The 14,523-nt window shown below is 45.7% G+C and overlaps 1 protein-coding gene across 1 annotated transcript; it reads right to left on the bottom strand.

Moving 5' to 3' along the window:
- Nucleotides 1–5,331: 5,331 nt before the first annotated feature.
- Nucleotides 5,332–12,897, bottom strand: LOC117869361 (keratin, type I cytoskeletal 14-like). Its single transcript, XM_034756159.1, has 8 exons — nucleotides 12,273–12,897; nucleotides 8,771–8,853; nucleotides 8,299–8,455; nucleotides 7,702–7,863; nucleotides 7,468–7,593; nucleotides 7,148–7,368; nucleotides 6,382–6,431; nucleotides 5,332–5,651 (listed from the first exon to the last, which is right to left on the bottom strand). Exons 1-8 carry the CDS (start codon nucleotides 12,837–12,839, stop codon nucleotides 5,554–5,556), a joined length of 1,464 nt encoding a protein of 487 aa, XP_034612050.1. The 5' UTR covers nucleotides 12,840–12,897; the 3' UTR covers nucleotides 5,332–5,553.
- Nucleotides 12,898–14,523: the final 1,626 nt, after the last annotated feature.

Below are 14,523 nucleotides of genomic sequence, written 5' to 3' on the forward strand. Positions count from 1 at the left end.
ACCCCTCTGAACGATGTAAGTTACACCAACCTAACTGCCAGTGTTGACATGCAGATTGCTAGATAGATTAGACAGTTGTCAGGAGAGCTTCTCCCGCTGACAGCGCTAGTGCCGCCGCTGGTGGGGCTGGAGTCGTTAAGCTGACAGGAGGGGTCTGTCCCGTCAGCTTAGAGCAGTTACATTACAGAGCTTACAGCAGCGCAGCTGCATTGCTCCAGCTCCACTGTCGTAAACGCTCTAGTGTAGCCATAACCTCAGTCTCCTCATGCACACCTTGTAGCATCTGTTCATTTGTCCCTACAGAGATTTCATTTCTGCTCCCCCATGAATGGGCGGCTGATTCTGCCTCCCAATGGGAGCACAATTCATTATAACCACAACTGTTGGCATCAATGCTGACGGCTTCCCAAGATCCATTCTGCACTGAGCCTGGAGACTCCTTCCTTATGCGCTGCCCACACTCCTTCCTTGTTGTTCTCTTTGTCTTCTCCTACTTGCATCTTAGTGCCTTTGCTCATGCTGCCTCCTACTCTTGGAACAGCCTCCCCTTCTCGCTGCGTACCAAACAGCTTCACTCCCCCTTTAAATGCCTCTTCACAACCATGATTAAGGCTACATTTAGGTCATGGAGGTCATGGAAGTGACGGAATCCATGACTTCCAGAGACCTCGGTGCCATTCTCTGCTTCAGCCCCAGGGGCTGCAGGGCTCTGGAGCTGGCAGGCAGTGGCAGCAGGGACAAGCGACAGGGTCCCCTGAAAAGTGCCAGTGACAGGTGACAGACTCCTGAGGGGGCCCTCCTCAGGGTTCCTGTGACAGGCGACAACCTCGCACGGGGGGAGGGGGATACCTTGGGCGAGCGGCTGGGGTGTCCCATTTTCTCTTTGGGAAATATGCTCCCTGCTGCTTCCAGCTACCGTGGGCGGAGGGGGAACCCCACAGCTCCCAGCCACCACGGTGGTGGGGGAAACCAGAGAGCCGCAGCAGCAAAAGTCACAGACGGGTCACGGATTCCGTGAATTTGTGTTTATTGCCCGTGACCTGTCCATGACTTTTACTAAAAATAACCGTGACAAAATCTTCGTCTTACTCATGACTTTCAGCCTAAGCCTGAGCCTCTCAATCACCTGCTTGTCTTCTCTTGCTCTACATTGTTCATGTAGGAAAAGTGAGAAAAGAAACAAAATTTAAGCTTAGAAATGGCGTTCCCCACATAACATGAATCACGTCTTCTCTCCTTTTCGTAACCCTCCTTCATCCCTTCCCTCCTGTCATCTTTGCCTGTTGTCATCACTTCCTCTGTCCAATTTAGATTGGAAACTCGTTGGGGCAAGGACTGTGTCTTCTGTTCTTTCTGTAAAGCGTTTTGCACACTTAGCGCGGGGTGCTGTATCACCATAGCTCTGACCAAAGCACTAGTGAAATGCACGGGACCAGTTACTGTTAGAGATGAACTGGATACAGAGCTCTCCACAGAGAAGGTTAATAATAGAGTCTTGCCAAAGGGCTGGCTACACAAGCACACCCAGACGGTTGCTGAGGATATTGTGTGGCTTAAACGCTGTCTCTTGTCTGAACCCAGACTCACAAAGCAGGCAACTCCTGAGGATTCTGGTTATAATTTACCTTTTTGAGTAATTCCTTGAGTCGCAGAGCAGGTGACTGAGAGAGTGGTTAGCGCCACTGAACTAACCTGTGGTCAGTGTTGAGAACAATGGTCTCTGTGACACTCTGTACCTCAGGGGCGCACCTTGTAACCCCCATATTCCTCAGTTATATATAAAATTGTGATCTTGCAGCTAAAGCAGGCCATGTGAGGTATCAGGGGAAAGGTTATGATCTGCTGAAAGCCATTGTTCTATCTAAATATGTGTACCATCAATGCATATGAAATTATAAGAATCGTGTTGTATGGTTTTCACTAAAATATGCTGGGGGGTTGGGAAGCGCCCAGATACTAGCTCTCCAGAGACAACGACAAGGCGGGTAGCCAACACCTGGGAGGGTGCTGAGCAGACATCACCAGCCATTGTCCAGTAGAGGAGTTACAATTCAATGACTCACTCACAGGAGAGACACCAGGGTATTGCTTCACCTGGGGACTCAGCAGTGCCCACCAGACATGCCTGGACTTGTGTTCTCCAAGCACATGGACTGAGGGTATAAAACAGAATACAGGGGCCCCAGGCTTGGCCTTTTCTCCTGCCCCCACCTATGCTGCAAGCAACAAGAATGCTCAGAAGAATGAAGACTCCAACAGAGGAGACTGGCCCAGGTTTAAGAGACAAACCTGTATATTGAGGACTGTAAGATCAGTGGGGTGAGAACATTGCTTGATCTAAATACTGTCTAGTATGCTAAGGATTAGGGTTTAGACTGCGTGCTAGAATTTTATTTTCTTTGATAACTATCTCTGACTTTTTGCCTATCACTTATAATCACTTAAAATCTATCTTTTGTAGTCAATAAACTTGCTTTACTGTTTATTTTTACCAGTGAGTTTGCCTGATGTGTTTGGTAAATCTGCTCAGGTTACAAAGGCTAGTGTATGTCCACTTTCCATTGATGAAGTGGTGAACCAATTAATAAACTTGCATTGCTCAAGAAAGGGTCTTGAGTAGTGCACGATGGTATATTCCTGAGGTACAAGGCTTGGAGCTGGGGGGATGTGGCTGGTATCTTTCTCTGTGTGATTCATGAGTGGCTCTGGGAGCATTCATGCAATCTAACTGGGTGTGGAGCTCCACATGCGGTTGTGCTGAGTGATAACAGCATCTGGAGGGGTTTGCTGCTGGTCACTAGCAAGGCATTGTGAGAGACAACCCAGGCTGGAGAGTTAAGGGGGCACAGTGGTCCCACAGTTCCAGGCTGCACCCCGTGGATCCCATCACAGTCTCCATGCGGTCATGCCCTGTGACTTGGGGCTGAAGGGTGAAAGTAAAAGGAGAGGGGACACAAGAACCGAGTGTACTGTCAGTAGGGGAGGTCTAGAAAGTGAGATGGATTCTGGCTACAGGGCTTCATCATAGTTTCATATTGGCAACTCATCTCTAGGATTTTCCTCAGATCTGGACCGGGACAGGAACTCACCTCCACATTGATATCACCAGTTGACTGGCTTCTCGGACAATTCATTTCCTGCATAGAGAACCCACAGCAAATATTAGTGGTTCTCACATGGTGAGTTCACTTCTGTAGCAAAAAAGTAGTAAAAACCACCTCTGGGAGCCAGTGAACAGCTTCTTTGTGAGACTCATCTTTGACACATCTCTAGCGCTGGTCACATCTCCACTGACGTCAACAGAGTCACACCTGCCTACGCTAGTTGTGAATTTGTCCCTGGAAGCAGAGCAGCATTCCCTGGGTATCAATGCGTTCTACAAGCACTGTGCTTTTGGGGGTGACAATTAACCAAAACGGAGTGGGCAGCACTGACTGTTGTGCTTGGGAAGAGAATTACTTTCCTACTTGTAACCATGTCTCCAGATCTACCTGGGTGTTCTAGTCACTCTGGGATGCGGAGCCAGCATGGGGATGTTACATTTTTCAATGGTGCATGTTGTCATTTGTTATTTGGGCTCTAACTCCTTCTTTCTCAATTAGAGAAATACCATCTATCTTATGTAATACAGCTTACTTGGAAATTTGATCTGTCACATGGTTCTTTAGTTCCCCACATTCATTTGTTTTCCCTTGTATCTCCCCATGTGTTGCAGTCCATCTTTTCCTGTGTTTGCTCTATTTTACCCATTAAAAGTTCACTCTTCCGCATTTTCTCTGGCAACCTCTTGTCATCCACAAGGAGAGTGTGTCCAGTCCTGCAGAGTCTGGCTTTCCGAAGTATTGTTTGACCTATTTGGCTAAGCTCATCTTGTCACCACAAATATATAATAGCTCGAAGGTGCTCCTGATTATTTATTTTCAGCCCTTTGTGGTGCCAACAATACCTTGGCCATAATTAATAAATGTAATATATGCTGCAGCTACACTGGCAAATTTAGGACACATAACTCACCATTATTGCAGCTCCATTAGTGATATCAATAGTGAGACTGTAGTGTAGACAAGCCTTGTACACTTTTACCATCAGGTTATCTAATCCATCTCAGAGCAGAATTAGATGACTGATAAAAATGCCTGTGTTTACACTACAGTCTCTGCTATTACTGTCCCTGGTGGAGATATAGCAATGGTAAATTACAAGAATTTCTGGTCAAAATCTTGTTTTTTCACAATTTGTAAAGATAATGATCAGTTTACATTTCATTCAAAACATTTCACTCTTATTTTTCAACAAAAAAACTTCAACATATTTTGTTTCATTTTGAAAGTGTGTAGCGTTTCAAAACAAAATTTTGAATTGTTTTTGAGAGGTTCCCCTTTTCTGTCACTTTTTTTACTTTTTCCCTAAAACTAAACATGCCCAGGTTTGTAACCTTTCCTCATAGGTCAGGTCTTCTAAAACTTGTATTGGTTTTGTTGCTGTCTGTTAAATGTGATCACAAAGTAATGTGAAGGCACCTGCAAAATGTTCTGTGGACATTTTATATATAATATGCCTAATAAAGTGGTTACCATATAAGTTAGGTAAGAAAACAGGAACTGAAATGACATTTGTGCTTTGTAGCTTTATATTTAATTTACTCTAATTTTATAACGTGACTTAGAAATACAGTGGAATTCTGTACAGAGAGGGATTTGGAGCGATTCCTTCCTTTTCTGATAAATATATCCAAATGATGTCTCTATGCAAGTCATGAAACTGGGAGCTCCTCAAATTGAACAGTTCATAAAAATAAAACCTCCATCTCTCATGAACGGAGTCCTTTTTTGCAGCTATTTTAATGCCTCGATTGGTCAGTTAAATTGCAGTAGGCTCAATGCTGCAACCCTAACTCGCTCTGAGTAATACTTATGAAAATACTAGTCCTACTGAAGTCAATGATACAACTTTGTAGGTGCTTCCCAGTGTGACTAAGGGTTACAGAATTAAGCCCAGTATTGTTAGCTTTAATGAGCACTCCTGCAAACTGGTACATTTTGTTCAGACTCAAGCACAATCCCCCAATCGTCACCTCCGCCATCAATAAATCCTATAAAGTTCTTCACTCAGCCACTCCCAGCTATTTCCTAGCAATCCGCTGAGTGACAAAACATCCCCGGAGATTCTTTATGCTGCATTTGGGAAACCTATCCCTCTTGCTCTCTTCCTTCTTTCAACCTCAGAACAACGCCATCTTCTGGCTGCCCATGGGTGACTCTTGGTACATCCCGCCAAGGGTTTGAGGGGGCCCCTGCCTCAGGCCTTTAGAATGACAGAGACAAGATTCCATTTTGCATGAATGAGAAGAAAAGGTTTATTAGACATTTGCAGACTTCAGTGCGGCACTCAAAGACGGGTGAAGGAGAATGCAAGACACTGAGAAGGGAAAGAATGCACAAACTGAGCTGAGTATTCCCCATGGCCCAGGCAGATACAGCGCCTGGTCATTCAGTGAATTGTTTCTGAGCAGCTCAAGCCTTGGGACTGGAATCCATAGAGTGCTCTGTACTGTTAGCGGGTGGAAAGCTGCACCTGCTCACGAGAAGAGACCACCTTTCCATCTTGGACCTCCTCAACAATCGTGCGGACTTGACGAGTGGATGAGATTACTTCAAAGAAGAAGAGAGAAAAACAGTTATTTGGAGCATAGAGAAAATACTATGTATGTTCCCTAGGCATCTTGAATATACTGTTTCAAACAATCCTTCATTGGCTGAGGGGGAAAGAAAAAATGTGATTCCAACAGTTAACTTGTATAAATCACCTAAACAACTCAAGAGAAAGCAAAATCTCAGCCTGGATTCAAAGAAAAGTTCACCACGATTTGTAGACCTTTAAAGTGAAGACTGAGCTATTTGCATATCATTTTGAACTCATATTTGAGCCAATACCTCCATCTCCAGATACCAGTGATGGACTTTCACACTTGATCCCAACTAAACAAAATTAGGTGACCATTTGAAGGTTTAGGTATTATTTGATTTTTCAGATTTCTCCAAACACAGAATTCAAAATAATTTAAGACAAGATTGAACTCACGCGAACATAATCTGCTGCTCCCGTACCAACCTCCCTTTTCTCCATGAACCCAAAGCAAAGGGTTTCATACAGCTCTCCCTGACAACTCAGTTAGAAGGTCCCTTTACCCCACGTCTTTTCTGCTTCTAAGGGCAATGGTCATTTGGGGATTTTCTGTTCCTGTCCCCTCCACCCGTTCTCCACAGACAATACTTTGTTAGTAATCAGATTGCACAATTTGTTAACTGATAAGCTTGTACTCTGCAAAGCCGCTTGTTACAGATGTGACCGAGTTACACTTCAGATAAGGTACATCCTTACCATCTCTCCCAGACTGCGAGGACAGCGCTGCCGAGTACTGGGAAGCAATGCTACAAGGGGAAAAATAATAAGGGCAAATTAGAAACATGAACACGTCTTCGGGATCTCACAGTCTGTATTCAGTGGTGGAGGAGAGGCAGCCAGGTCACAGATGATAACAAATCACAGACCCCCCCAAAATGTGAATTAATGATTTAGAACGACACCTGACAATATTTGTTCTGACTTGACCTTGCTTTTCACTTTCTGCAACAACCTGAGTCTCCCTGAAATTGTCCAGTATTATAACACGAGGAGAAAACCCTTTCAAAAAGATCAAAGCATCTCACGTCGCTTTACAGATCTGTCAAATAACTGTCAGCCCCCCTATGAGGCACAATAATAATGTTATTTACACCCTTTTACAGATGGGAAAGCTAAGGGCTAAAGAAGTCAATTAACTATTAAGCTTGCTCAATGAGTTGGCACCAGAGCCCAGAAAAGAAACCAGTTCTTCTAATTCCCAGTCCCGTGCTCTAACCACAGTACTGCAAAGGGAGCACTCCAGAGTTCAGAGAATGAATACCTCCCAGGACAGGGTTCTCACTGAGGATAGTAACAGGGGATAAGCCATTGAGCCGCCACTTATTGGCCTTCATATCGATGAATCTTGACTATTTATTTCAAAATGAGCCTCTAGGGACACAGGTTATTCAGCTGTTTAGCTGTGTCATTATTAGCCGGCCCCGCCCCATGGCACTCTATCTAATCGACTCCCTTTACGTACTGGGTATCCTCGCCCTCCAGCAGGCGGCGGTATGTGGCAATCTCTTGCTCCAGGCGCGTCTTGACGTCCACGAGAATCTTGTACTCATGGTTCTGGCGCTCCATGTCGCATCGGAGCTCGGCCAGCTGCTCCTCCACACTAGTGATCAAGCCCTGGAGCTGTGCCAATTGGACGCCATAGCGGGATTCTGTCTCCGCCAAGGTGCCTTCCAGAGCAGCTTTCTGGGAATGCAGAGTAGAGGGGAAAGAATTCAGTGAGGGGGTCACTCATCTTTGTGCCTCCCCATGTGTGTGTCTCCCTGGGAAGCCAGTAGCACGTACCATGCTGAGCTGGGACTGCAGCTCTATCTCCAGGCCCTGGACGGTGCGTCTTAGTTCCGTGATCTCCGACTTGCCGCTCTGCAACTGTTCCGTGTTCATGGCTACTTCTCGGTTCAGCTCTTCCGTCTGGAACAAGGGAAAACAATCTAGTTACTGCACGAATGATGTGTGTAAAGATTTGCCCCCACCCGTAAGTATCAGGAAAGTGCTTCTCCTCATTCAGGCATTGTGTACCTTGGTGAAGAACCACTGCTCGGCCTCTTTACGGTTCTTCTCTGCCAAGCTCTCATACTGCTCTCTCATGTCAGCCAGGATCTTGGTCAGGTCAACCCCAGGAGCGGCGTCCATCTCCACAGTGATCTCTCCACCCAGCTGGCCCCGTAGTATATTCATTTCCTGTGACAAGAGAGACAGGCTATGTTCATCTGCATCTTAATTATACAGACCCACTGCAATGCATCTGAGGAGGTTTTTCCCACTTGCAACCTGCATAGAGACCTAAAAAAACTCCTGTGGGGGTTTCAGTTGTTTCTGTTTGGCTAATAAAATCCCAAGCATCCAGTGGCTTCTCAACCTAGCAGCCAACGTAAGGTTCTGTTCCTATAGCCAATGACTTGGCTCCAGTAGAAACTACCTGAATTGTAAGCGGTGGATGTAACTTACCTGGTACCTACAGAATAGATGTTCAGAGTCTATTATTCTTTACCTGCTCATATCCCTTCCCAACAACTGCAAATCTCGGAACTGTTCCTACTGATTGGCCTGTGCAGATTCCATTGTGCATTAGCTACAATTTATAGGTCCCTCTTTGGTGCCTTGTTTCGTCCTCACCTCCTCATGGTTTTTCTTGAGGTAAGCCAGCTCCTCCTTCAGGTTTTCGATCTGCATCTCCAGGTCAGCTCTGGCCAGGGTCAGCTCATCCAGCACTCTCCGCAGGCCGTTGATGTCAGCCTCCACACTCATGCGCAGGGCCAGCTCCGTCTCAAACCTTGAAGTGTAAAAAAGGTCAAAAACTCAGACACATCCAGCTGATACCGATTTTTCACTCCCTTTTCCTCCCCAAGTTTCATGTATTTTTGAATGGCATTTTTGCTATCAGAGTTTCCTTCAGTGTTTCAAAAGTTTCTTCCGAATTCATGAAAGCTAAAATGAAGGTCACACTTGACACAGGCTCCCCCATTCCCTTTTCCAGGCACCACCTAACATAGGAACCTGGGAAGCATCTTCAACAGAGATCCTCAAGCAGAATGGCCTTTTTACGCATTTCCCTTCTCATCAGAGCTCCAAGGAGCCCTGGACTTACTTGGTTCTGAAGTCATCAGCTGCCAGCCTGGCATTGTCAATCTGTAAGACAATGTTGGCATTGTCGATAGTGGCAGCAAGGATCTGGGGAAGAGAAAAGAGGGGATAAGAGGGATTGAAAAAGAAGTTTCAAAAATTGCATATTGCTGATTAATTGAGGGATGCAAACAGAAATGAATGCTTCGGAGAAGGGCCAGGAGCAGCACTGTCCTTCTGCTCCTATATGGTAGAATTTGCATAACTGTACCATGGAGATATGAGACAAGCGGGTATGGACCAAATTCTCATTTGCACTAAGGGCCCTTTGCACTGCTCTCGTCATGTAAACAGGCCCCAAAGTGTGTGTAAATATAATTTACGTGGCCAGCATGGTATAAAATGAGAATCAGGCACCCTATATCTGTCTCTCTAGATACTTATTTTGTACCTATCTCTGTATCATCTGCATGCCTATAACACTCTGGGTATCCATTTTGGGAACTGTGCTCATTTGGAAGAAAGATAGTGAGCAAGCCGTATCTCATCCCATATAATTCCTCCTTCAACTTCAAATATTTTAGCTGGATTTTTAAAAGAGCTGGATAATTTAAAGAGTAATAATGTTTGCAGCTACATGCTAAGGTAAGGGTGCTCAGATCTCATGCTTCAAGTCATATGACAGTAACTTACAGAGGTCAGGAAAGATTTTCCTCCTCACCTACAGCGTTGTGTGTATTATGGAGGGGGCAGGCTTGTCTTCCTCTGAATCATCACGTATTGGTCATACAGAAAGCAGCATATGAGACTCGATTGACCACCGGTCAGATCTAATATGATAAAGCCTGTATAAAATGGTTAGACTGTTGGTGTGCCGAGGCCACTGCACGTCATGCTGACCAATATTGTCTCATTGTTTCCTTGTAATCCCGCATTGGTCTGTCTGTATCCACCTGTTATCTCTTGTCTTATACTTAGATTGTATCTCTCTGGGGCAGGAACTCTCTTTACGTTCTGTGTTTGTACACCGCCTATGTACAATCGGGTCCTGGTCAATGGCTGAGCAGGGAGTCGAACCATTACAATTTGGGTGCAGTTCCAGTTCAGGTTCATCAGTACTTCCTAACTGTTCAGTTCTGACACTAACTTCGAGTGATGGATCAATGACCAATTCAACCACTTAAACAGTATGAATCAGTTCAAATACATTGCTAGCAGATTAATGTCACACAGTCTTATGCTTGCACTGTAACTCCTAGCAAAAGAGTACAATGATAAATATTTCTTTCACTGTAAAAAAATATTTTTAAACAAATAATTTGCACACCCTAGTACAACATCCTCCAGAACTCTGTCCGTCATGTTTGATCACTGAGGTGACAAAATGAAATTCAGCCCAGAAATTGCCCTTTCTACGCTGACTTCTGTAGCAGGAAGGAACATGCACTCAGCAAGAAACTGGAGGGGACAGAGAGGGGAGGGAGGTGTTCTGGGAGTCGTAGTTGCCTTCCATGGATAGTCCTCTCCTTGTACATACCAGACAGGAGAAGTACCAGTCCCAGAATGCTTTTCTCCTGCCTCCCTCTAGTGTCATCTCCTCCAATGGCTTCCTGGGAAGTGTGGTCCCTGCCTCTCTCTCTCTAGGGTGGGAGCAGAGAGAGACCCTTCCTCAGCACTCCCAAAGACCATCTCTCAGCACCTCATCACTGAACCTGTTGTTTTAAACCAGTCACTGGTTTGGGGGTCAGTTCGGGTTCAATGCATCTGAGAGGTTTTCAGTTCTGATTCACTTCAAAAACCTCCGTGAAGCAGTTTTCAGGCTGGGCATGGGTTTGACTCTCTGTGGCCAAGGATCCTAGCACAACAGTAATACAAATAATAAGTAACAATAATCATTGATTCTCGTCTTGCTCCAGGACTTTCGTTGCTGTCAGTCACACTCTCATGCACGAGGAAGGGGCAGAAGCTGAGTGGAATTCTCTGAGCAGAAAATCTCACTGTGTCTGAGCTCCCTTTAGAACCTATCCCGAAGCTCCAGGGAGAGGAAAACCAAACCTGGGACTCTAAGTAAAGTTAGCAAAGTGGAGCCAAAATGAAGAAAAGAAAATATCATGGGAGTTTTATTAGCTCAAAGTCTGATTCACCTGCCTCACTGAGAGTCTCACTTTCTGCACACCGGATATTTTGCTAACATTCACTGCTGATGCTTTGTAAGGAGAAGATAGTGACAGCAAGACAAATATTGCATTTGTGACTGCATCCTTACTCAGGAGACACTCCCCATGACCCCCAATGACTCTACGTTCAATGAGTTTTGTCTGAGTAAGGACTGAGTAAGGATGTCACAACCTAACCTACTGAAAGGAACGTAAAATAAAATGAAAGCAGACGACACAAGTAACCAGTGAGTGGCATGAACGTTGGTGCTGCAGTGAGGCCATCCCTTGGGCCTTTTCATGAGACCTTACTGTGCAAATGCTGAGACACAAAAATGAATTAGAATGAAGACGACAGGCCTGTTCCGCTCTCAGTGACTTGAGTGAAGTTACTCCTGACCTACACTGGTGTAAGAGAGAAGAGAATCAGGCCCAAATTGTTCTGAATCCTCCTAGTTTTGAGCATATGGAAAATGTTAGGTCTTGTGTCAGCCATTCCGGAATTGCAAAGGTCCCACATCCTTGTTATCATTTGATTTGGTCTCTTTTTTAACTTCTACATTCAGCCTAGTAACAGGCTAGAAGTGATTATTATAATCATTATGACTATCTTAGCATCCATGTGCTCACAAAGTGAATGGTGCCAAACAGATAAAACGTCCCTGCCCTGAGAGCTCACCGCCTTCTGATGAGCTAAACATCTGGCAGAAGCAGCATATTTGGAGCGTAAGTAATATCCGGTACTTAGCCAATTGTGTATAATCCTGCCAGCCGTATTGCTGCTGCAGCCTGCTTCCTTCTAATGTTGCTGCAGTACCCAAGACAGAACAGCTACTCAACATGAACCAGTAGGCTTCTGCTGCTCCTTTCCTGCTCCAAAGTCTGTTTCCCTATTAGAAATCATTTAACAGGAAATGCAGTTTTGCTCCTTCTGAGGGAATATCATTAAATCACGGGTGAGTGTAAGGGCACGTCTTCACTAGCAACGTGAAAGCACTGCTGCGGCACCAGCACTGGGAAAGAGCTCTCCCAGCACTATAAAAAAACACCTCCACGAGGGGGACAGCGCCCAGCGCTGGTGCACTGTCTACACTGGCACTTTACAGCACTGAAACTTGCAGTGCTCGGGGGGGTGTTTTTTCACTCCCCTGAGTGAGAAAGTTGCAGCGCTATAAAGTGCCAGTGTAGACAAGCCCTAAATTGCTAAATCTCCTTCATTTGTGTCTGGGCACAGAATTGCTATGAAGCCCTTACTATACCTGTTGCCTGTAATCAGTTAATCCCTCGGTAATCAGTTTTTAGACACAAGGCAATCTGTAATAAAGAAAATCAGACAAGAGACATCAGACTTTTTTAACAATAGTGTCATACCTTGCTCCTCAGGTCTTCAATTGTCCTGTAATATGGGCTGTAGTCACGGTCAGGACTGGGTCCCTGCTTCTTATACCACTCCTTGATCTTAATCTCCAGATCGGAATTGGCCTCCTCCAGAGCACGCACCTTGTCCAGGTAGGTAGCCAGGCGGTCGTTCAGGTTCTGCATAGTTTCCTTCTCACCCGCAGGGAGAATGCCATCACCACCACCAAAGCCACCTCCAAAGCCACCCCCATAGCCACCTCCAAAGCCACCTCCAAGGCCACCACCAAGGCCACCTCCAAGGCCACCCCCATAGCCACCTCCAAGGCCACCCCCATAGCCACCTCCAAAGCTACTATTGTAGCTTCCCCCATAGCCACCACCCAGGCTACTTCCTACTCCAGAGACATACCTAGAAGAGGAGACAGAAAAGCCACCAGATCCCCCGTGGATACTTGGGGCTCTGTAGGGACCTCCAAGATGCACTGAGGAAACCCGTGTGGAGCCACCTCCTAATCCACCTAATCCCCCTAACCCCTTTAGGGATGTAGACGAGGAATATTGCCTGACGCTGGTGGTCATGATGAAAGGTAGTTGAGGATCTAAAGCCCAAGAGAGTCACCCAGCACAGCTATGAAAGAAGGAGAGTGCTGCTAACTTCCCTGACTCTGAGCTCCTTTTATACCCACAACAGGGGGCGTTGCCACTGCAAGGTCCTTTTTTCTCTCTTACATTCTCCAGGGTTTTTATCACCCTTAAAGTCTGAGCCAACTTCTAGAATCATCATTTTTCTCCTTGATGTGTTTATGCTTTTGTCACATTCCACTAGAAACACTTTACTTCACCAAGAGTGTTTCTATGTTTCTTCTTGTTTCTAAATGTACAGTCAGGTGTGATTCAAAGTGGGAGGCTCATTGCTCCAGGCTACATTTTTACAGCTGTTGAATGTGAGACAGACTCCTCCAGCGCATTTCTGTGAAGTAAATCTTTCTTTCTTGGGTTTTACAGAGTACCATTCCCAGTAATTACTGGGTGCTTAGTAAATCTCTTGTGATACTTGCTGTTTTAAGGAAGAACATTAAATAAAACCTTAAATGCAGCATTTCTCAAATGCGGCCACCGTGGCCACCAGGGGCTTTTCTTGCGGCCACAGCCTCCTGGGTGGTGATTAGGGGGGCGGGGGACAAAGCAGCGGCCCCTCCTTTGGGGCTGCCAGGAGGGGTTGGGCCTTGCCCCCCTTTGGAGCCACAAACACTGGGGGAGCAGACAGCCGGTGTGAGTTCCCCACCTTCCCGGGGCAGTCGGGCTCAGGCTTCTGGCTTCAGCCCTGGTGTGACAAGTGACAAGTGACAGGCTCCGGCTGCGTGGCAGCAGGCTTCTGCCATGGGCTCTGACCGCAAGGCTTTGGGCCTGGGCTTTGGCTACTCAGGAGTGAGCTCCATCCCTTGGCTGCAAGACTCCATTCCCAGTCTCACCACCCCACTCATCGCCCCCACTGCCTCCCTACCCACCTCCCCATCCAAGTCTTAATTTGTTCCCCGACTTGCCAAGGCTGAGTAGGTCTGCTGTGGAAAGTGATATTTGTATATTTGTTAATATCACCTCTCACTGCCTCTCAGCTAGCTAACCGTCTGCTGCTATGAAAAGTGATATTAACAAACCTACAAATATCACTTTTCATAGAAGCAAACTTACTGGCTAGCAAGTCTAAAAAATGCAGCCAAAAAAGCAAAAGAAACAACAAAAGATAAGAACATGCAAAGCACCTTATTTGTGTTTCTATTCTATTTAGGTCCAGTAAAGAATAGAGACAACTGTACATTATTTTTATTATTGAGTCTGCAAAAAAAAAAACCCTACATAAATAAATTATTATGATTTGGACATATACATGTGCATATTTATTTGTTTTTCCTAAAGTTCATTAAGTATTTTAGGAAAAATTGTGTGACTGGCCACCAGCATGAGTTGGTGGTCACACTCTGAGGCCACCAAAAAATGTGAGAACCCCTGCTCTAACGTGTGTCTTTAATTTTGTGAGTATGGTGTTGGTGATAGATGTATGTCGGACAGCTCTGAACCCAAGTCTTCTGTGTATCCACAGAACGGACAAAATTGTCAGCAAATGTGCAGGCTTCCTCCATAACGCTCCCGGTCAATGTACCTTCACCTCATCCTGGAAGATCTCCTATAGAGGTGAGAGGGGACTTCAGCCCCCTGGCCAATTCAATACTTGGCCTGTCTGCTGAGGTAGCCATTAAGAGGC

This window comes from Trachemys scripta, chromosome 23 (genome assembly GCF_013100865.1).
Source record: "Trachemys scripta elegans isolate TJP31775 chromosome 23, CAS_Tse_1.0, whole genome shotgun sequence".
Lineage (NCBI taxonomy): Eukaryota > Metazoa > Chordata > Testudines > Emydidae > Trachemys > Trachemys scripta.

What these genes read in the sequence shown, in the direction of transcription:
- LOC117869361 (XM_034756159.1), bottom strand. Translation starts at nt 12,839, where the DNA reads ATGACCACCAGCGTCAGGCAATATTCCTCGTCTACATCCCTAAAGGGG. An exon ending in GCTGATGACTTCAGAACCAA is followed by an intron (nt 8,456 to 8,770) that starts GTAAGTCCAGGG and finishes TTACACTTCAAG; the next exon opens with GTTTGAGACGGAGCTGGCCC. An exon ending in AGCAGTGGTTCTTCACCAAG is followed by an intron (nt 7,594 to 7,701) that starts GTACACAATGCC and finishes CCCTTGTTCCAG; the next exon opens with ACGGAAGAGCTGAACCGAGA.